Below are 22,542 nucleotides of genomic sequence, written 5' to 3'. Positions count from 1 at the left end.
TGGGTAGATGATCGGTTCTGTATGGTTATATAGTCAAATAACATGTTGCATGTTGTTAAATAGAAATATGCATAAAATAAATTCACGAGGCATACGCTTTTATGATAATACCCTAACAAATTTAAAAAAAAAAGGAAAGGAAAAGAATCAGATCCACATGCAATTCATCTTAATTAGTACGCCCTCCGTATGATGCACGAGTCACGATATATTTATTTTTTCAAAAAAATTTAAATTATATAAACATGTCAAAATATCAATATTTATGAATTGTATTAATTGATAATAAAAAAATTATGTTACTTTAAATATTAGTATTTGATTTAAAATAATGTATAATAACGATATTATCAACTTAATGAATATAATATTAAATTTTATGAGTATTGTATAATAATAATTACATACGTTTAATAATAATTAACTGTATAGACTGTAAAACAAATAATTTAGGTCAATCTCATTTTGAGCAAATAATACTTAATCATTAATATAACATAATTAATAGTCTTCGTTTAAATAATAATTTAGTAAAAGCTCAAATTATATTATTATTAAAATTTCATATTTTAATAGCTCAAAATTAATAAAAAAAAAATCACAAAAAATATGAATAATATGAGAAAAAATATAGCAACAAATTTGTTTATATAAATAAATAGTTTGTACACATAATTAAATAAATCTATATAATATTTTAAATTCTAATTTTAAAATCAATACAAATTTCATTATCCTTAATTGCATTAAAAACTACTATCATTTAAAAATATTTAAATTTTAAATAATTATAATTAAACAATATAAAACTTTTTTGAACGAAAAAAAATGACATCTACTTATTTTTTTCACAAACAAAAGAAAAGAAAATAAAATAATATAATGTTCAACATTAAAGATAAATAAGAGCGAACAAAAATTATATTAACACCTTAAATGATTATAACTTATTTATTTCAAATTTATTTTTTTTATAATTTTTTTATCGAATAAGCAACCCGCATGCAGGCGGGACCTCTACACTATACAAGGGTGAAAAAATTATTGCACGCAGGCGGGACCATACTATCCACATAAGAGCGAGAAAATTATCCGCACGCAAGCGGGATTGAACCTAATACTTCTTATAAAGGAAAGTTTTTGGATGTTTAGATTTTATCACTTGAGTGAGGCCTCAGTATATTATTTAACCCTATGTAGGGGTATGTATATTTACTTTTATTTATTTTTGAAGGGACATTACTCCTGTTTATTCTTTTTACTCGTATCCTATCCTAAGTATATTCCACTCATTATTTGGATCGCACCTGTATATATGGTCAAATTAGTACTACTAAACATTTAATGTTTACTTAATTGTCCTTTGAATATTTGATGAAAAATTAATGTAGAAACAAAATTTGCTGCTTGGAAAAGCGTTGTATTTTATGTGTATCGTCCTTATCATATTTACTCACTATTTATCCACTCAGTATCCAGATGTTCCATAAAAAAATAAAACATAAATATTTAAATATTGCAGTTCTATTTTGTTGTAAGAATTAATTATTTCTTTTTCAATAATTACTTTACACTATGTTAACTAAGTATACACTCATACACAATTATACATTATTTGAAAAAAAGGAGGAATTGGAAAATGATAAAATTAAAGAAAAATACATAGTATTAATCGTGTGTGTGTTAATAGCCGGTCAATTATCCTAACAATTAAATGTAATTTTAATTAAGTTAAATTAATCTAATCATTATATACTATAATAAGCCATTATTTTTAGAGAAATTACAAATCTATTACTCCCTTCCCTCCATCCCCCAACCATCTTCCTAAGGGAGATGAAACGAATTTTAATAAAAGTTAATTGTTGATAAATGGAGAATGAGTACCACAAAAAGTGAAGATTGTAATAGTAATAGCGAGTGCAATTATAATTATTGGTATTTTTTTAGAGAAGAATGCAATTATTTTCAAAAGTAGATTATGAAGAGAGGAAGATGTTTGAGGGAATGATGAAGTATTTAAATTAATTTAAAATTGAGTTCAAATTAAAAGTTATATTTTTAATACTACTATCTTATAAATTTTAAAAATTATGTTTAAAATAGAATTTGAGTATTTTACAACAATTATCCTTTCAATTTTTCCTGTTACTATTATTTTTTTAATTGTAAATTTATAATGAAAAATGAGGAATAAATAAATTTCCTTATAAATCTCTTAATTCTATTCTCCCTTTATTTTTGATACTATACGATCATGAAAAAAGAATGAATGAAAAATTATAAAATTATTTTTATAGAAATTAATGGAAAAATAAGGGACTTTAAGGGGAAAAAATTATTATTCCTCATTTTATGGTGATAAATTCATAAGCAAAGTAGAGAGCCTTAATTTATAGTGGTGGCCATATGTTCGGCAGTCCACTCTCCCTCTCACAGCTGAAAAAGTAAACCAACGTTCAAATACTCTCACCATCAATTCTACTCTCATCATCAATTCTACTTTTAATAAAAAAAAGAAAAGGAAAAAAATTGATTTCATTCTATATATATTGCAGAGCCTCTCTCTCTCTCTCTCAAAGACAGAATTTGTTGGGTGGTACAGTTGATAAAAAAAAAAGTCAACAGAAAGGAGAGGGTTAAAATGGTGGTGAAGATGATGAAGTGGAGGCCGCGGCAATCGAAGAAATTGGAGGCGAGGATCACCGTTGATCATCTCAAAAGCGGCGTCGTAGGAGGTGGCGATTGCTCGAGATATTCGGTTGAGATCAAATGGAAAGGCGCGAAAGGGATCTCCTTGAGCTCTTTGAGGAAGAGTGTGAGAAGGAATTTCACCAAGGAGATGTCGCTGAACCAAGACGGAGTCGCTCGATTCGACGAAGAATTTCGATGTTTCTGCGCTTTATCGGCGAACAAGGACGGCCTCTTTCATCCATGGGAGGTCTCCTTCACCGTTTTCAATGTCAGTTCTCTCTCTCTCTCTCTCTCTGCCTTTTGAGATTGCAATTATTTTTCCTTTTTTTTTGGGTTCTAGAATTGGATTAATTTTGTTCATCGTTTTACTCTCTCTTTCTTCTTTTCTTTTCTAGATTAAAGTGATGGTGCATTTCTCTCCCATTTTGTGTGTGTGTGGATTTCAATTGTTGTTTATGATCGCCGTATTTTATTTGGCTTTTCATATTGTTTGGTTAAGCAAAAGTTTTTTTTTTTTAATAAAATAAAAAATAAAAAAAGCAATTAACCACTAAAGTTGGTTTGGTTGAGTTGGATTAAGTGGGAGATTGATGTTGACTTTGTGTGACAAATTTGCAGGGGTCGAACAGTGTAGGCACTGCATCCTTGAATCTTGCAGATTTCGACAAACAAGGCAGAGACATAGATATTCCTCTTCTCATCATCAATGCTTCGCTTCATGTGAGCAAATTTTACTCTTAATTACACGAATTATACGCTAATCTTAGTTTTTAATTAACATTATTTTCTTAGTAACACAATCGTGAAAAATTATTATTTTTAAGAATTCGGCCCGAATTTGAATTCTAACATAATTTATCCTTACTAGAAGCTGGAAATTATTTCGTAAGAAGTCAGAATTAAAATTGTTCTCTTCGTCAGAACACAGGAACTGAACTGAGATTACTTTGAAATGCAGATTCAAAAACAGTTTTGACTTCTGAACTACCCTATAATTACTTATCAACTTCCGCATAGGATTAAGTTTTAATTCAAAGCTGAATTTCAATAAATTAAACCCATCTTGTGTTTCTTATTGTAATGCAGCTTTCAATCCATCTTGTTGAATTGAGAAATGTCCAAGATCAAGCTGAAGCAGCGCCTAAACCCATTCTCTTGTTTCCTCGATCACCATGCTATGGTGAAATGTTCTCCACAGAGAAGCAAGATCTCAAGGCCAACAGCAGCCCCATTAGAGTCAACATCTTCAAGGGTCTCTCCGCGCTCAGACCCAAAAGGGCAGGTCAAGAAGACGACGGCGGCAGCTCCGAGAGGAGCGAGGGTGGTGTCTACCCGCTCGACTCCTCCGATTCAGACGGCCACGCCTCCGGTGAAGGCCTCTCCGAAGAGGATTCTGGCGACAGGAAGTCTTTTAGTTATGGGACTTTGGCCTATGCCAACCACGCCGGAGCAGTGTCAGCGGCGGCTCACTCCAACACGAGCAGCGGCGAGGACGAGGACTGGCTCTACTACACCCATCACACCAAGCCCACGTCACCTCCTGATCATCTGATGCAGGAGCAGAACGCGAAGCGTCGGCTTCTGCCATGGAGGAAGCGGAAGTTGAGCTTCAAGTCTCCCAAGATGAAGGGGGAGCCGTTGCTGAAGAAGTACTACGGTGAGGAAGGCGGAGACGATATTGATTTTGATCGGAGGCAGCTTAGCTCCTCAGATGAATCCACCTTAACGGTATGGTTTCCGATCATCGCCATACTATTGTTTCTAGATGCATTGTTGCTGAATTTGTCTTTTACACTATGCAGAAAGATGGGGAGAGTTCCGGTGCACGTGCCTCCGCATTTGGAGACGATGGTTTCGCCGTCGGTGCCTGGGAGGATAGGGAGATCACGAGCCGCGATGGACACATGAAGCTTAAAACACAAGTTTTCTTCGCCTCAATCGACCAGAGGCACGAACGTGCAGCCGGTGAAAGTGCATGCACAGCTCTGGTTGCTGTGATAGCCAACTGGCTGCAATCCAACGACAATGAGATGCCGATCAAGTCCCAGCTTGACAGCCTCATCCGTGAAGGATCACTGGAGTGGAGGAGCCTCTGTGACAATGAGGCCTACAGGGAACGCTTCCCGGACAAGCATTTCGATCTCGAGACAGTGCTGGAGGCAAAGGTCCGGCCACTTTCTGTTGTTCCGGAGAAATCATTCGTCGGATTTTTCCATCCGGATGGATTGGATGACAAAGGGTGTGATTTCCTCCAAGGTGCCATGTCATTTGACAACATATGGGATGAAATCTCTGCATCTGCCTCAGAGATGCCTTCCTCCGCTCGCCCCCTCGTCTACATCATCAGCTGGAACGATCACTTCTTCGTCTTGAAGGTCGAACAAGATGCATACTACATCATTGACACTCTGGGTGAGAGGCTCTACGAAGGCTGCAACCAAGCCTTCATCTTGAAATTTGATAGAGATTCCACGATTCATCAGATCACCAACGAGACTCACAATAAACCTGCCGAGGATAAACCAGAGCAGAACGAGGATAAGGAGGGCTCTACTGGGAAAGAAGTGGTTACCAGTAATCATGCTGAAGGAAAGAATTTGGAAGAATCAAGCGTCGTCTGCACGGGCAAAGAGTCGTGCAAAGAGTACATCAATAGCTTTCTGGCTGCAATCCCCATCAGGGAGTTGCTAGCTGACCTGAAAAAGGGGCTGCTGGCATCGACACCTCTTCATCATCGCCTGCAAATCGAGTTCCATTACACCGAATGCCTGCATCCACACAAGGAAGCAGGAACGGAAGGAGAAGATGATACTAAGGGATCCTTACCATTGGAAGCATTAGAAGCTGAAAACTTGTAGAGATAATAAACCCCTTTTCAGCTATGCCTAATTTTAATTTTTTACATGATAAGGTAAAGTGCTAATTGTGCACTAAGCTTAGTTTTGGCTCTCCTAACCTTTGGCCTTCACATCAATAACCAATTTTCGGAGAAATGTAAATGAGTTGAACACATATATATGTCATCCTTCTTTATATACTTCCACCAAAAGTACAAGCTATACTGATAGATGATATTGATAGTCATAGTCGTAGTGACCAACGTAACAAAGAAAATAATTTCATTGCACCAAAACAAATAAAGATATCATGGTGCGATTGAATCCCGAGGTTGAAGAGAACACCTGCATCAGAATCCGAATTAATATACTAAATGCTTCTCAGCACACATAATCATGGAAACAATGAAAGCATCTAACACAAAGAACTCACTTGACCAAAATTCGGCTGGCAGTGCAGGTACAGTGATTTCACTTTTGGAATAAGGGATCACTGATTATCACTTCCATTACATACAGTTGAGCAAAGCTGAGATGCAAGCTTAACAACTCCCCACATGGATGCGTCGTTCTGTTTTCGAAATCAGAAAAGTTATAATTTTTGTTGATAAGGATTTATGTGATGCATGTAATAGATGGACACGCTAAACATAAAACAGCTTCTCTACACTTTGTACTTTAACTTCTCAGACAATCTGGTGGGTAGAGGGTCAATGAGTTCCATTGAGGTGAACATAGAACAGCTTCTCTCGACAACTCAATTTTTTCTTATAAAAGCAAATAAACTGCAATAAGGTGAATAAGCTGAAATCAAGAAACTCAATGAGTTCCTTTACGGACGGTCCTGCAATGCTGCACTATACCCGCAGTCTTATATGCCAGAAATTTTAGTAAATCTCCAGAGAAAGTCTAATGTAGGACACTAGTGGTAGACAAAGGTATACATACAGGTGTGAAATATCTGAAATGCGCTGCTACTTACCAAGTACACAACATCAAAGGCCTTCCGGTAACCGTCACTGGAGCTCTCAATGTTGTCATTCCTGCATAAAGTACTTGTTAGGCGAGAAAACTAAAGATGTGTCATGAGTGCATCAGAATGGGGCCCTAATTTTTCAGCTAAAAAAAAGGAAAGAAAAATGATACATAAAATACTCGATTGTCAATGTCATCCTTTGAAAAAGTATAACACAACATAACTCTAGGAAACAGAACAATCCTCTGGTTCAATAGAAACATTGACTTTAGCAAACACATGTCAGAGTTGATGAGGCCCTAAGTAACAATAATGTCAGGAATGGAACAGCTGACTTAGTCAAATAACATGCAAGAAAAATCTATTGCATCACCAATTTGCATAACTTTCAGACGGAGAAAATTAATGCAGATTGCTTAACTTTCAACTACTTGGCCTAGCACAAGCTCCCAATGGATTAAAATTACATCAGATAACTTTCTTTTCAATAATGCACAATCAAATCTGATCCAAAGAAGCAACTGGTAAAGAAAAGAAGTGATGAAGAATCAAATTGAAAATTCAAAATAAAATTGATAGAAGTTCAGTAACTTATGAAATATTATTCATTATTATTCAAAGATAAAGGCTTTCCAGTTATATTGGTGACAGTTTAGATTAAAAAAATCGGAAATAAAAACGGTCAGCATTCTCGCTACATTAAATGGCAGCAACAGATTTATAATATTTTCCATCAGAAATTAGAACTCACAGGAATCCCACTGATATTCTTGTATTGTAGTTCAGACCATCAGACATTCCAAGATCTCCAATATGATCACCCAGAAGTAGCACATTAGTTCTCAGTTTCACAGAGGAGGTGTCAGGTGTGGACTCTTCTGAGTAACCAAGCTCCTCATGAACAGGACCAGCCATGTCAATTGCATGCTCGTTCTTATTCAATACATGAATTGTTTTCCCTGTAAAAAAGAGCAATATCCAGATTATTTTTATCCTCAATGATGCAAAGGAACAAATGCAAACAGAAAGATTATGTGTGATAACATCTTTAGCAATCCCTGAAACAGTCAACAGTTTGGAAACATGAAAAACTGACAATCTCAAAACAGTGTTTCCAATAAAAACCATTTAAAAATTTGTAGCATAGAGTTAAATTAGTATCTATGGACAGAATTTATAAATTTTATTTCCAACCAACAAGAAAAAAGTTTAGATCTAAAGACCACAGTGCAGACAACTGGCTGCGAGTTTGAGGCTGAGAAAACAGTTGGCATACAGTAACAGATTAACAGTGCAAAATCAATGATTTCACACCAAGAAAATCAGAGGGAAAGGAACAGCTGAGCATGCTAAACGTACCCTTAAATGATACAAGGTTACCATTCTTGTCAAAAACCATCCGGTTGGATACAATTTTAACATTCTTAAAGGGCCTATGGAGTTTTTGTCTCAACACCTGGTGAAAAATGCATCAAAAGTTAGTCTCCGCCATACAGTATCTGCAAAGCTTTACCTAGGTGCAAAGCCTCACTAAAAATCAGACAATATTAGTAATTATAATCTCAACGCTAACCTCTTCAATAATATCTGCAAGTCCAGCAGAAAATATAAGGACGGGAACATTACACCTCTGCAAATATATAATAACATTATTATAATTTTGCTCTTAAATTAAGTGTAGGATAGAGTATAAAAATCAATCGAGTGAAAAAACAACAAATGATATAAAGTATATGGCAATGCAGCAGAAAACTAATTATAGGAAAACACCATCTACTCATATGTGCTCAATTATATTTCAGTAATAAAAAAATATAAAACGAAACAAAAAATTAATAGGCTCAGGGATTCTGGTGATGTCTACCTCCAACAGTTCAAAGAGTTCAGTAACCCCATCTCTAAATGCGATCCTTGATTTAACCACAGAGCTCCTTATAGCATCAAAGTTGAGTCCTCCCTCAACAAGAAGGCCGTGTGATTTTTCCCACCTGCATAGATAGAGTCAAACACTAAAACTCCCTCAGAGCCAGTTGAAAACTTTCAGAAATTCAAATATTTGATGGAAAATGTCTTGAGGCAAGAATATGTTGGAACTTAAGCATCAGAATAACAATTCCAGTCTCTAATACTACAAGCTAATAATGAGAAGAAGGCATATGAAACATGGTTGTAATTACACTTCTTAGGATATGTAAAGTCTCATACCACTCTTCCATAAGTTTTGCTTTCTCGTCAAGAGGAATGGTTGGGTCAATTTCTAATGGATGGTAATGATCATATAATTTCTGCCTCTTTAAATCATACTCAGGATTACCCTGTTGCAGGAGGGCATGACTACCTACAATTTTTGTATATTGCATAAAGTTAGTATGACTAATAAGGGCCCGATAGCCTGTCCATAGGTGGCTATTTTTGGTATTAGAGAAAGAAGAATCAGATATAAATGAAATATGGACCATATCCCAAGTGTAAAAACAAGTATCACATACTATGCCCTCGCTGCCCATTGACCATATACTTAGTTAGCGTGGCGTCAAAATCTGCAATAACCTGGCAATTTGAAGTAGCATACATGTTACATATGCAAGGATATGCCAAGAGGTATACACATCTGAACTAAATGTCAACCCTCAAAAAGTGGAAGACATGAATAAGTCCAAAGAACAAGGCATCAGCAAACATGAGTGAATATAGAAATCAAGTACTGATTTTCTAAACATTTATCTAAATCCTAAATTTCTTCTTCTCATTCTCCATTGACAGGTGATCTCCACAAAATTTTCACATGATATAGCTGAGAACTCTCCTGCAGATTATCCCCCAAGGTTTTGTGTTCCCAGATCCCTCAAGAATCTTTTACATTGATATTCATCCAGTTATAACTGACTCTGTCTTAAGTCTTCTAATCAATTCGTATTTCACCTAAACAAAGTGTAAATATATAACAACACTGCATTTGCGCTCGAGCAGTCACTGTAGTTTCAATTCTAAACAAGGCTCAAACAAGTAGGCTACAGCTAACTATTGTATGTCAGCCATCACACGGAGCATGAGTTATTTTCCATGAAATACGAGATTCTCGCATCACTAGTCTCTGAGAAATATTAATTTCAGTTGTATCGAGACTGAACATGTAAATGAACACGCAGTAATCTAGTACTCTTAACATAAGTATGGATAGATATCTTATAGGTTACAACAAAATTCCACAATCATTTACATTGCACGTATGAAACAAAATATGCTTATTTATTGAGGTTATATGGATAAATCCAATTACCAAATACATAAATTCGTGAATACATTATCTGGTTCGAGAGCAGAAACATAACAACTCTCCACCAAAAGAAGACACATAACGAATAATATAGACGAAACAAAACCTGCAATCTTAAAGGGCCATCGCGTCGAATAGATGATATTTTGCTCTGCAGCAATTGAGGATCTCCCACCATTACTTGAGCACCATCACACACAACATGCTCCATAGTTTCACCTCGATTGTCTCTGTTATTGCAGTAGTTTCTACACAACACCCCACACTGACCTCTGTCACATATATTAGAGAAATGCGATACACAAATATGCGTAAACAGAGGTGAAGAGCGATTAATTACCTGAACCTTAGGTGGAAAGGGACGAAGCGAATGGGGAGAAAGGAAATTCGAAGCCAACAGCTCATGAGGAAGCAGAGTGGTGTGGTGTTTGATAGCTGTTGTAAAAGGGTTGGGATGAATAAAAAAAATAAAATAAAAAAGTATCTGCTACTCGTTTGAATTACAATAAACACACATATAATGTCGTTTTTGACTCTGCGTCTTTTTACTTTTCTTTTTTTTGATTCTCGTGTTTGAATTTGAGTTATGTGAAAAATGAAAGATAAAATATAGAGTTAATGGGCTCAATTAACTCTTCTTGTATAAGAAAAAGAAAAAATATTCACTCAAATAAAAATATGAAAAAATATAACAATTTTTAACATAAATGTACAATTATACTCTGAATATTGTTACACACTTTTTCAAAATCGTATAATAATCGTGAAAATCGTGTAATAGTGTATTTTACACTGTTACACACTTTTTTACAAAAGTGTGTGATTGCCAAAAAGTGTGTAACAGTATAAAATTGAAGATTTAGTTTAAGAATTTAGTTCGATTTTGTGTTAGTTGTAAGATTTCGTGTTGATTTTCTCATATGATTTGTAATTGCGTTGTTTGAAAAATGAAGAAAATGAATAAAATATTTATTCAAATTTTGTTCATTAATTATAATTGAATTTGTTAAAACAAACTACAAGTTTATTATTTTTTTATTGCGCCAATTTATGGGACGAATGATACGAAATGGCATATTCAAACCATTTGTCCAATGTTTTTTCTTGCCTAATATTGAGATGAATGGTACAAATATGCTATTTTGCACCATTCCTTGTATGGACTTAAACAAGCCCCTAAACAATGGCATGAGAATTTTTACCAAGTTACGATATCAAATGGATTCAAAATCAATAAGTGTGAAAAATATGTGTACGTTAAAGGTGCATATGAAAACTTTGTGATTATTTGTGTCTACGTAGATGACATACTCATAATGGAAAGTAACCATGACATAACATGAGTATTAAGAACATGTTGAAAAATAAGTTTGGCATGAAAGACATAGGACTAGCCAATGTGATTCTAGGAATTAAAAATTCTAGAACACTTGCTAGAGTTTTAGGATACTTAAAACACACATTGAATAATGAAATATACTATACGAGATATCCAGTTGTGTTAGAAGGATGCAATGATGCAAATTGGATATATGATACAAAAGACTCTAAATCCACAAGTGATTTTATGTTTACCATAGGTGGAGGAGCAGTTGCATGAAAATCCTCTAAACAAATGTTTATAGCTCAATCTACAATGGAATCAGAGTTTATTGCTTTAGGTGAAACAAACGAAGAAACTGAATGACTAAGGAAATTCTTAGAGGATATTCCTTGTTGGGAAAAACTTGTGCCTCCTATTTTAATTCACTGTGACAATATGTCAGCCATAAGAAAAGCACACAGTAGTATGTATAATGGTAAGTCTTGACACATTCGTCGAAGACACAATACCATTGATCACAACTGGAATAATGTGTACTAACTATGTAATGTCAAAAGACAACATAGTGAATTCGTTTACTATTGAGGCGTTCATATTGAAGGATTAACATTGATATACAAAATAGTAAGGTTAATAATCTCTTGTTTACTTGGATATGTATTGAAACTTTAGGATATTCTAAGCACCTTGATTTCATTTACGCTAGTTTTGCTTGATTCATATGCCATTGAAAGTGTGAGATTAGGGAAATCCTACTCTTGAGGATAAAATTACTCTATCATGCAAAGTAAATGCCCCATAAGAGAACGTTTACTTTGAAGGATTAACCTTAATAGATAAAAACAATAAGGTTAATCTCTTGTTTACTTTGATGGATTGAAACTTTGGGACATCCCAAGGCCCTTTATTGTTTCTCTCATTTAAGCTATTTTTGCTTATTTTTTATCTCATTAAAAGGATGGGATTGGGAGATCCTACTATTAAGGATAAAATTAATCAATCATACATTTTATCAATCATAAAATAATCGGTGGAGTATGGCAAGATACTCATTACATGAGATCACCTATATAAGTGAGAAGTGAGGCTGCTTCAAATGATAACACTTATGAACCAAGATATGGTTCAAGGCCAAAATGGACACAACGTGAGAACAAAAGATGTTAGATATGTTATTGTGTGTACGTTATTATCTTGATTTACACAAAAGCTTACTGATTCAAGATAATTAATGTGTTCACCGAGCAACGAGTAAATATGTTAGGAATACACTATGAAATGTTCAAAGTCAAAAACTACATATTCAGATGCAATAATAGATCGTCAGATTGTGTATTCATGCATCTGCATTTATTCACCATTCATGTGGGAGATCGTAAGAAATTAAGCTAATAAATAGCTATAAATTCATAATTAATTATGTTAAATTAATTGGAATTTGTTGAGATTAATTAGTAAATTTAAAATATACGTTTCGAGTACATTAACTTAGTATATTTATTAGCTCATTTATGAGTTGAAATGAATAAGTAATTAATGTCTAAAGTTTGATACTTGAAAGATAAAAGAATGTAACTATCCCACATTAGAAAAACAAAGTAATCTCAAGCTATTTATAAATGTTATCCCATTAGAAGGGAACAATTAAGTGTGAGCCATTATGATATACCTTAGTGGGTCTTTTGTGTTAGCCATTTTAATCTACAAATGCATTTAAAATAAGGATAAAATAGAAATAAAAATTATTGTAATGTTTTTTTAATTATTGTATTTTTTAATTATTGTATTTTTTAATTAATGTAATATTTAATTTTAATTTAATGTTTAAATTAATTGAAACGAACATTAAAAATAAAGATAAAATGAAAACGAAAATTAAGAGCCCGAATATAGAGAGCTCCATTGTGGGGAAGGAGCTCAGAAATGGTAGGAGCCATTTAAGAGCCCCTTGAAAGGCTCACAATTATGGATACTCTAATTATCATGTTTTATTTTAGTTTATATACAAACTCATAATTTGATAAAAAAAAAAATTACTCTCTCCGTCCTATTAGGCTTGTCCCATATTTTTGGACACGATTATTAAGGAGAGTTAAATTAGTGTAGTAAAAGTGTGTAAATGTGTGGAACCATATTATTTGTAGTGTAAAATCATTACCAAATATAGAAACATGACAATATCAATAAAACAACCAAAAAAAAACAAAAAACAGGACAAAATCAATGGGACGAAGTGAGTTTTAATTTAGAGTAAAATTTTGAAGTAGTCAAAATGAAGCATAAAACACAATTTATGGCCACACATTGAAAAAACACAAATTTTGGCCATTTTTATTGATTTGGACGTTTTTACCCTTAATGAGGCGGACCGGGTAGGATCAGGCACGCGGGTCACATGCCGGGTCGGGTTAGGCACTTATGGCACTAAAGTGTCAAGATTTTACTTTGGTTTTATTTTGGATTTCCGTTGGCACTATTAGTGCCATAAGTGCCAACGGAAATCCAAAATAAAATCAAGTAAAATAATCATTTTGGGCACTTGTGACACTAATAGTGCCATAAGTGCCATACGTGCAGCACAAATACAGAAACAACAACATCATTTAAACCCTAAATGGAACATCCAAACCCTAAATGGATAATCTAAGCCCTAAATGGAACATCTAAACCTCAAAATGGATAATCTAAACCCTAAATGGCCGGAATATCTAAACCCTAGGGGGAAGTGTGCACTTATGGCACTTATGGCACTAATAGTGCCATAAGTGCCATACGTGCAGCACACAGATCAGATCAGATCTACCATGGCTGAAATCGAAGGAGGCGGAGATCAGATCTGCCGATGGAGGAGGCGACGCAACGATCAGATCAGATCCACCGCCGCCGCCTCATCAGACCAGATCTGCCGCCGCCGCGCGCTGGAGAGAGAGAGAGAGAGGGAGATGAGAAAGAGAGAGGAGAGAGCGACAGCCGCTGGAGAGAGAGAGAGAGGGAGGATCTCCTCCACCACCGCCGCGAGAGCTCCGACGAATTCTCCAAGCTCGGCGTCGCTGCCGCGCAGCCGCTGGAGAGAGAGAGAGAGAGAGAAAGGGAGATGAGAAAGAGAGAGGAGCCGCTGGAGAGAGAGGGAGGAGATGAGAAAGAGAGAGGAGAGAGAGAGAAGGGTAGAATAGTCATGACATACAAAAAATAGCCAAAATTTATATTTTTTCAAATGGTGGACAAAATTTGATGTTATATGTTGAATAGGGTCATTCGGCCCTATTGTTTCTTTAATTTATAGGCAATCAACCCTTTATTTTTTAACATATATATTATCAAAAGTAGATAGAATAATTTCCCACACCAATACATTTTCGTTATATACCATAAAGTATAAGATAATAAAAATAATGTTTCTAGTATTCTTTACAAAGAACAATACAGTAGCTCTTCCTTGAAATAAATACCAAAAAATACACATGAATTGCATGTGAACTACAATCATCCTAGTACAATCAAATACACAAGACCTTATTATCAACCAAAAAATCCCAATTATACAAAAATAAATAAATGATGTTTGGATTCAACAGCAGAAGGGGCAAACAATGAGGCCATTCTCGTTACACTCGGCGCAGACGATCGCGTCCCCGTCGCCCTCCGGCAGAATCTTCCGGCTGCCGTTGCAGTTGAAGCAAACAATAAACCTAAATCCAACGCATCCTTCACAACACCCTCCGTTCCGATCGATCGGAATCCCCTGTATCAGCGGCTTCAGCCTCCCCTGCTCGTGCAGCCCGATCACCTCCTCCGCCCCGCCGACGTACCTCCCCTTGATAAACAGTCTCGGCGGCGCGATTTTCCCGCCCAAAATCCTCCACATCTCCTCCCTATACTCGGCGTGCATAGACACGTCTCTCTCGAAGAAGAGTATCCTCAGATTCTCCAGCAGCGATCTGACCTTCTGGCAGTCCTCGAACGTCTTCCGGATCCCTCGTAGCCCCGTCGTGTAGAGCACGACGGTGCCGCTCCCTCCCGGCGGGCACCTCTCCTCGAATTCGGTCAGCGGATCGGGCGCTTGATCGATCCTCCGCGACTTCGAGGGCGGTAATTCGTTGATCTCTTCCTCGATTCGCGATCTCCTCTCCGCCTCACGTGCCTTGACCTCCATCACCGCCTGCTCGAACGCGGCGAGGAGCTTCGGATCGAAGAGGCTCCCCGAGTTCAGATCCGGCCGCCTAAACGACGTTACATCGATCTCGGGCAAAGGAACAGCGGCACTCTCGTCTTTTATCTTCGATTCAACGGCGATCTCGTTTTCATTCATCTCCGGCCTGACATTCTCTTTATCATCGGATTCCGTTTCTTCATCTCGGAGGTCCTTCATCAGCTCCCTTACATCGATGATCTCTGGCTCTTGAGCGGTATGATTAGGGCACTCTTCAATGGCGGCCAAGGGGGCGCGAGTGTATAAGTAACCGTCTAATGCATTCACCTGAAGAATTCTGTCGGGCTTTAGGTAGCCGATCGCCTTCACCGTCTTCAGTTTCTTCAGCAGCTTTCCTTTCATCATCGCCTTCATCTCTTCTTCCTCTCAGAATGGAGACTTTGTCAGGATCTGTGAGAGAGAAGGATTAGGTTGAGGTAGAGATTTTTTGGTCGTTTTCATGAATTGCTACAGTCTACAGACAGAGAAGAAGGGAAAAACACACACAAAAAGTTTTTCAGTTGATGACAAGCTAAGGTGCTAACGGCTAGTTAATTTTGATTGGCGTGTTTAAATTTGAAAGTTTATAGCGAGTGAGGGTGCAGTGCAACTGGAAGGGCTCTGATTCTTTGTGTCCGGTCCATAAGACCGGAGACGCACCCGAAACATGTGACTTTTCATAATTCAATTTTCACTTTTGTTACAAAAAACTAAGATAAAAAACAAAAGTGTTCCACGAATCTATACTAATTTTCAGTTTGCAATTAATTTCATTTTTTTTAAAATTAAGAAAAATTAACATCACAATCCATATAAAAATTAAAATTAAGACATAAAAAATAATTTAATCGTTCATTAACCTCTCAATTAACTAACCTCTACTAATCTTTTAAATTATAAATTCCCTCATTTTTAATTTTTCATTAATTTTCTCATTTTGTAGACGGAGATTTTTTTTTTTCATTTTCATTTGATTATATTTTGAGTGAAATATAATTCATTTGTCTTATAAGAAAATATCATATTTTTTATTTTTGTCCTATAAGTAAGTTTTATTTTCATTTTGGAACATGACCCTATTTTCTCTTTTTTACAACAACCACTCATTTCTTTCCCATCGATGTGCCGTCCAAAACTTAGATCTACTAAGAGGGTGTTTGGTTGAGCTTATAAGCTCCTCAAAACAGCTTATAAGCTGTTTAGGAGCTTATAAGCTCCTCCAAAGTATTTGGCAAAATAAGCTGTCAAAGAGCTTATAAGCTTCAAAAATAAGCTCCAAGAGCTTATAAGCTCCCCAAAAAATAAGTTCCTCTACCACAACTTATTTTTTTATAATTTCATATGCAACAATCATTTTACAAATATTTTTCAACTATAATTTATTATTTTCATTATATAACATTCAAGTTCATTTTTCTTCGATTTTCTCTCTCTAAAAAAATATTTTCTCTCTCTAACAAAAAATTATCTCTCTAGCTTATAAGCTCAATTATTCAAACACTTTGACAACTTATAAGTTCTTAAAAATTACATCTTATAAGCTCTTGAAACATCTTATAAGCTCCAAGAGCTTATAAGCTCTTTAAAATAAGCTTGGCCAAACACCCTCTAAGTTTTATTGTAGGATCTACTTAGATATTGGGCCAACTTAGATATTGATTTACTATTAGGCTTAACGGACTATGGTCCAATACCTTTTTTTTTTTAACCATGTTTACAAAATTCAAATATGTTAGTGAAGTTATCTTGATAATACTGTGTAATTTCAATTAGATTTAAAAAATTTCTCAAAAAAAATCGTAAAGTAGTATAATTTTCTATATTAGTTAATGTTGTAATGTTACTTTTTCATTGTTTTATAAATGAAATATATATGTCCTCAATGGGACACCAAGCGGGTGTGAACTCCTGTCTACGAACAGTCAGGTTCAGGGTTTAAACCTCACCGCTCCCCCTCCCCCAAAGTGTAAAAAAAATGATATATATATGAATGAGACTTTTTTTTAGTTGGGGGATGAGAATGTTGAGATTCATAATTAACCTAGTCATCTAACCTTAAGAATTTTGCTAAGTTATTATGCTTCAGTTGATTTGATTGATCAATACTATTCGCAAAAGTAACATTAGCCATATTAAATTTATCAATAAAAATATAATAATTATTTATTTGATCAACTAATTAGTTAATTAATTAGCACAATTAAATTGGTGATGCAAAATAATTGTGGGAAGGAAAATGTATATTGATTATATGTATTTATAAGGGTTGTCCAATAATGAAATTTAATTAGAAAGCTATATAGGATAAGAGATACGAGGAAAATAAGAATGGAGTAAAAAAAAAGGTGATTATAAGGCAAAAAACTTGAGATTTCAGAAAAATAAGAGATAAAATTCCGTAAAAAAGAGATAATCAATGTGGAATTTAAAATCAGTAATCATATTATGTAATGATGTATGTATATCCACAAATGGCATTTGGATTGAATCTGAATCTCAAAAATCCTACTCCAAATCCGAACCTAAATTTTGATCCATTGGATCTATAACTTTTAACATGCTCAAATCTTACAAAATTGATCTGAATCTGTGTATCTGAAACCCAATCCAAAATTCACTACCATATCTAAATGGGAGTTATATAATAGTACCAAAAATTCACAAACCGTTGCACTATTCCAAGTTTCCTTCTCCGAATCGTTCAAATTTCATTATATGTGTCTCTTTTTCCTTTTTCTCTTTGAGAGGGTTAATTGTTTTCTTTTTAATAATATGTATGTGAGCATACACAATAAACCTTTCAAATTTCCTTCAACGAATAGAAGTTCGATCGCCATTAATTAGTTTAGACCTGCAGGGAGAAATCATGAACAAGGGTTACAAATTTAGTGGCACAATTGAAGGAGACGTTGCATCAATTGAACACAAAATTAACCGCAATTATAAATTACTAATGGCATAAAATCCGACACAAATCGAGCATTTATATATACACTATCTTGATTTCAGGTCACGCTCGTGGTATAAGACTTTCAACTATGATCTGCCAAGAAATAATCCTTCCGTTTACAAAAAATAGTCCTAAAAGTGGGCGACACGAGTTTTAATGAAAATGATTAAATTTATTGTGAGTGAAGAAAGAGTTCCACATAAAAAGTTAATGATAATTAATTATATTGTGAGTCGAGTTTAGGGCCCACCATGTGATAGAAACTTTCCAAAAGTAGAAATAGACTAATTTTTATGGACGTCCCAAAATAGCAAAAAATGACTATTTTTTATGGACGGATGGAGTATTAATATCTATTTTGCTATGTATTGTAATTAATACTCCCTCTGTCCCAATAGTAGTGTCCCATAACTTTTTGGCAGAGGGATTAAGAAATGTGTAAAAAGTAGATAAAGTGGATTGGTAGAAATTATTTAAATATTAAGTATAGAGAGAAATTATATTGCCAAAAAGTGAATTAAATATTTGTATTGAGACGTCCCAAAAAAAAAGTGAGACATTCATAAATTTACTAGTGGGACGGATGAAGTATAAAACTACTCACTATTATAATTATAATAAAAATAAAAATAATTACTTTTACAATTTTACCTTTATTATTATAATAGTTTACAAGCACCAAGCATCTTACTCGTAAATCGATGAATTTTGTCTACATAGTAGTGAATCAACCTTACCATACCTCATATCATGATTAAAATGCTTGTTAATCGCTAATTGATCATATTTTTGCATACAATTCACAATCGATTGTGAATTAAAGTTAATTTATATTTTATGAATTAAATACTACTATAAAATAGTCACTACAAAAAAATTTCTTTTAGTGATATAAGGTTTGGTAGCTATTATGTGTGTCATAAAAATTAATGATATTTGATGGTGTAGCTAATCACTAATAGTTACAATTTCAAATGTCATAATAGCTATCAAGCCTCATATCACTAGTGAAAACTTTTTTTGTAGTGAGTACTTATAGCTATTTATTATCTTTATAACTATTTTCTTTTATAATAGCAAAATGAATATTTTGAAATATTAAATCTTTCACAAACACTCAAAACACCATGCATTTTCCCACTAACTTTTTCACCCGTCATCCAAAAGGGGGAATTAGATGATATATAGTATAACTTATACTTTCTTCTTCCACAAAATATTTTCTTATTTTTTCATTTTCGTCCGTCCATAAAAAATTTTTAATTCATTTTTAAAAATAATTTCGTTAACCATCACTTTTACAATTCTCACATATTTACATATATATTATCATTAATGGACTCACTATTTTTGAAAATAACCACACTTAACTATGACAATTTTTTTCTAATTTGTGGAACTCATTCTCTACTCACCAAATATATAACTTTTTTTTTTTTGTTTTAAGTTATACCACCTCATCTTAGTAAGATGTTTTAGTTATCAGTATAATCCAAAGGAATGTTATATATGCTAAATATTTTATATGAGCATTATTTGTGTGAATAAAATAACTATTTCTATATTTATTTGTTACAGAAATAAAATTATTATTATAGAATGAATCTTATTATATATATATATATATATATATATATATATATATACCCTAACTTTGGATTAATTCATCATAATAATCAATTATTAATTAAAAATTTAAAAATAATATAAAAGATAAATATATACCCTGAGAGAGTGTTTACTTTTTATTCCTCTGAATAGAGGGATATATGATATAATAGTAATATATAAATTTAACATCTTTTATATCTTACTCCTTAAATACCCTTAAACCTGAATGCAAACACACCCTAATTAGATTAGTGTACATTAATTAATTATCTTAATTAAAGTTGTACCAAAGCATACATTAAATTAAAGAAAGAAAGATTAAAATATAAAAAATTTAAAGTGGGACACCAAACGTGCATGCGATAAAGGATTTAATTGCCATTCGTGAGCACGGCTCTTGCAGGTTTAGTCCATATTAACATTCTTTTTGGTTTCATACATTTATTTTTTATTCTAATACCTCATGAATTATTATCGACTTAATTAATTTATAAATCACATAAAAATCAAAGCTTATTTTGTTATTTCATTAATTTATTTGAAGTTATAGGAAAAATGAGCGAATGGAGTTTGATTTCAATATAATTTGTTCTTGAGGTATTAGAATTAACTAACCTCAAGTAAAGGAGAAGTGTGCTTACATGTTATGCATTTCTGTTATATAAATACATTTATAGTGAAAGAGAAAGAAAATGTTACCGTGAGTTATCAGTCCCGGAAGATGAGGTGAGCAAAAGTGAGCAAGGGCTGCAAACAATCCGGAGAGAATTTGCGGGCAAACATGAAAGAATATGTAGTGGAATTGGAAAGGCGCAGATCGTGGATGAGGCGCGGCGACACCTCGCCGGGGCCATAGGTGTGGGGGTGGCCGGCCACGCTGCCGGTCCAATTCACCCGGGTCAGGGTATAGCCGGTGCAGCCATCGGGATCCTCCATGGAGAGGAGCGTCGGAAAATAGTGCTCCTCCGGGTAGCACTTGTAGCACGGCAGCTTAAACTTCCGCCACAGCCTCCGGTCCCTCACCACCACCTGCGCGTGCTGCCGCGTCAGTGTGAAGAACTGCGACCCCGCCCTGAACCGCTCGAACGGCACCTCCGGCAGCATTACGTCTTTCCCTCGAGCACCATACCTACATTACATCCAACGAATAAATTCAATTCAATTCAAAAGTATGACATTCTAAATTTCTTTATTTAATATTGTTAATTTATCAAAAAAAAAAAGTGGCGCGGTACCTGTCCCATAGGTTGGGCTTGATGGAGGAGACTTCGATGAAGCTGCGGTAGAGCGGCAGGGAGGAGGGTGGGCGGAAGAGGTAGTCGTACATGTAGCGGAAGGAATGGAGGGGGATGCAGTGCTGCGAGACGAGGGCGAAGTAGGAGTTGGATGCGTCGTCAAGGAGGGCCGTGGCAAGGAGGCGCCGCGCCGCCGAGATGAGGGTCGGGGATGCGCGCTGGGTCTTCTTGGCCGCGATGAAGCGCCCGGCGAAGACGCCGCCCGGGGCCGCCACCGTGGCCGAGGGGTCGGCGTGGACGTAGACGTTGTAGAGGCCGTGGTGGCCGCGGAAGAAGAGCTCCCAGAGGGGGGCGAAGTGGAGATCGGAGTTGGTGAGGATGAGGAAGGCGATCTTCGGGGGTTTGGATTTGGAGGGGGCCGCGGCGGCGTCCAGGGTGGCGCGGCGGAAGAGGGCCAGGTCGTCCAGCTCGTCGGGGAGGGAGATCGGGATGTGTTTAGGAGAGAGAATGCATGGGATCAAGAGGAAGAGGAGAGGGAAAGAGAGGAGGAGAGCCAATGAGAGCACCAATTGTGGGTTAACCATCGACGGATTTCGATCGATATGATCAACAATTTTTAATTATTGGATTCTGTGGCATGCAGAAATCTGCATGCATGGCCGAATCATCAAACAACAATTTGCAGAGATGGAATTTAATGGGAATGTATATTTTTGAGATCTGTTAGACAGAGAAACGTGGGGGAGGACACAACTTGTTTCTCCGCTTCCTCTCAATCTTGCACTCTCACATTTTCTTCGATCAAATCTGATTTCTTTTTCGCCTTTTCAAGGTTTAGATGATTTCTACCAAAAAAAACTTGTCCCAAAAATAATAATTTACAGTATAATCCTTGATTAGATACGTGTATGTCTAATCTTTACATGTGCAATATCTTTACATGTATAAAGTATAATGTTATGATTTTGTCCAAAAGAAATTAACCACAAAAACTCTCCTTTATGTAGTAGTTCCGCATGCATGCGGTTATTTTAACACTTTTGTGTAGTTTAGAAATTATGCTTGAGATCGAGTGACTTATTTGATTATATAATAGATATTTTTTAAAATTAAAAAAAAAATAGACAGAGTAGAGGTTGCGTCTTAATTTTATGACCGTTAATTTAATACTCTCTGTTCGTTCCATCAATAATCTCTAATTTTTTTTTATTTCATTTATAATGTCTCAATTTGTAAAAGAAAATAAATTAATGTCATAGTTGTACTAAAGAAAATACGTGGGTCTCTCCCACTTTTTTATTAAAACATTTTTTATTTTCTATCTTTCTCATTAAACAAGTGAAGTATCAATTACTTTATATGCTCTAAACAATCATCTCGTAGTTTAAGGGCACCAATTTTTTAAGACATTATTAATGTGATAGAAAGAGTATCATTTATTGTAGAAAT

General features: G+C 35.1%; 4 protein-coding genes across 5 annotated transcripts; 1 reads left to right on the top strand and 3 right to left on the bottom strand.

Moving 5' to 3' along the window:
• The first annotated feature begins 2,377 nt into the window (after window positions 1–2,377).
• Window positions 2,378–5,743, top strand: LOC130997410 (uncharacterized). Its single transcript, XM_057922705.1, has 4 exons — window positions 2,378–2,962; window positions 3,313–3,414; window positions 3,781–4,422; window positions 4,497–5,743. The coding sequence occupies exons 1-4, from the start codon at window positions 2,645–2,647 to the stop codon at window positions 5,550–5,552; spliced, it is 2,118 nt and encodes a 705-aa protein (XP_057778688.1). The 5' UTR covers window positions 2,378–2,644; the 3' UTR covers window positions 5,553–5,743.
• LOC130997411 (uncharacterized) lies at window positions 3,600–10,266 on the bottom strand. 2 transcript variants are annotated; one of them, XM_057922706.1, is made up of 11 exons: window positions 10,125–10,266; window positions 9,891–10,056; window positions 8,997–9,057; window positions 8,713–8,845; window positions 8,372–8,495; window positions 8,081–8,137; window positions 7,867–7,963; window positions 7,259–7,466; window positions 6,514–6,574; window positions 5,965–6,102; window positions 3,600–5,876 (listed from the first exon to the last, which is right to left on the bottom strand). In XM_057922706.1, exons 1-10 carry the CDS (start codon window positions 10,187–10,189, stop codon window positions 6,022–6,024), a joined length of 1,053 nt encoding a protein of 350 aa, XP_057778689.1. In that variant the 5' UTR covers window positions 10,190–10,266; the 3' UTR covers window positions 3,600–5,876; window positions 5,965–6,021. The 2 variants fall into 2 exon arrangements, with proteins under 2 accessions (XP_057778689.1, XP_057778690.1); XM_057922707.1 differs by having other exon boundaries at window positions 9,891–10,032.
• Window positions 10,267–14,444: 4,178 nt separating this feature from the next.
• On the bottom strand, window positions 14,445–15,850 carry LOC130997409 (uncharacterized protein At3g28850). Its single transcript, XM_057922704.1, has one exon. It carries the CDS (start codon window positions 15,670–15,672, stop codon window positions 14,677–14,679), a length of 996 nt encoding a protein of 331 aa, XP_057778687.1. The 5' UTR covers window positions 15,673–15,850; the 3' UTR covers window positions 14,445–14,676.
• A 2,217-nt stretch (window positions 15,851–18,067) lies between these two features.
• LOC130997408 (glycosyltransferase BC10-like) lies at window positions 18,068–21,965 on the bottom strand. Its single transcript, XM_057922702.1, has 3 exons — window positions 21,094–21,965; window positions 20,558–20,987; window positions 18,068–18,148 (listed from the first exon to the last, which is right to left on the bottom strand). The coding sequence occupies exons 1-2, from the start codon at window positions 21,675–21,677 to the stop codon at window positions 20,567–20,569; spliced, it is 1,005 nt and encodes a 334-aa protein (XP_057778685.1). The 5' UTR covers window positions 21,678–21,965; the 3' UTR covers window positions 18,068–18,148; window positions 20,558–20,566.
• Window positions 21,966–22,542: the final 577 nt, after the last annotated feature.

This window comes from Salvia miltiorrhiza, chromosome 8 (assembly GCF_028751815.1).
Source record: "Salvia miltiorrhiza cultivar Shanhuang (shh) chromosome 8, IMPLAD_Smil_shh, whole genome shotgun sequence".
NCBI lineage: Eukaryota > Viridiplantae > Streptophyta > Magnoliopsida > Lamiales > Lamiaceae > Salvia > Salvia miltiorrhiza.
The sequence above is the reverse complement of the archived record's forward strand: the minus strand, read 5'-3'. Positions and strand labels throughout refer to the sequence as shown.

Coding starts and splice junctions, on each gene's coding strand:
- LOC130997410 (XM_057922705.1), top strand. CDS start 2,645: ATGGTGGTGAAGATGATGAAGTGGAGGCCGCGGCAATCGAAGAAATTG. Junction 2,963..3,312: donor TCTCCTTCACCGTTTTCAAT/GTCAGTTCTCTC, acceptor ACAAATTTGCAG/GGGTCGAACAGTGTAGGCAC. Junction 3,415..3,780: donor TCATCAATGCTTCGCTTCAT/GTGAGCAAATTT, acceptor ATTGTAATGCAG/CTTTCAATCCATCTTGTTGA.
- LOC130997411 (XM_057922706.1), bottom strand. CDS start 10,189: ATGAGCTGTTGGCTTCGAATTTCCTTTCTCCCCATTCGCTTCGTCCCT. Junction 8,846..8,996: donor CAATGGGCAGCGAGGGCATA/GTATGTGATACT, acceptor CAAAAATTGTAG/GTAGTCATGCCCTCCTGCAA. Junction 6,103..6,513: donor CCTTTGATGTTGTGTACTTG/GTAAGTAGCAGC, acceptor TTTCGAAAACAG/AACGACGCATCCATGTGGGG.
- LOC130997409 (XM_057922704.1), bottom strand. CDS start 15,672: ATGAAGGCGATGATGAAAGGAAAGCTGCTGAAGAAACTGAAGACGGTG.
- LOC130997408 (XM_057922702.1), bottom strand. CDS start 21,677: ATGGTTAACCCACAATTGGTGCTCTCATTGGCTCTCCTCCTCTCTTTC. Junction 20,988..21,093: donor AAGCCCAACCTATGGGACAG/GTACCGCGCCAC, acceptor GATGTAATGTAG/GTATGGTGCTCGAGGGAAAG.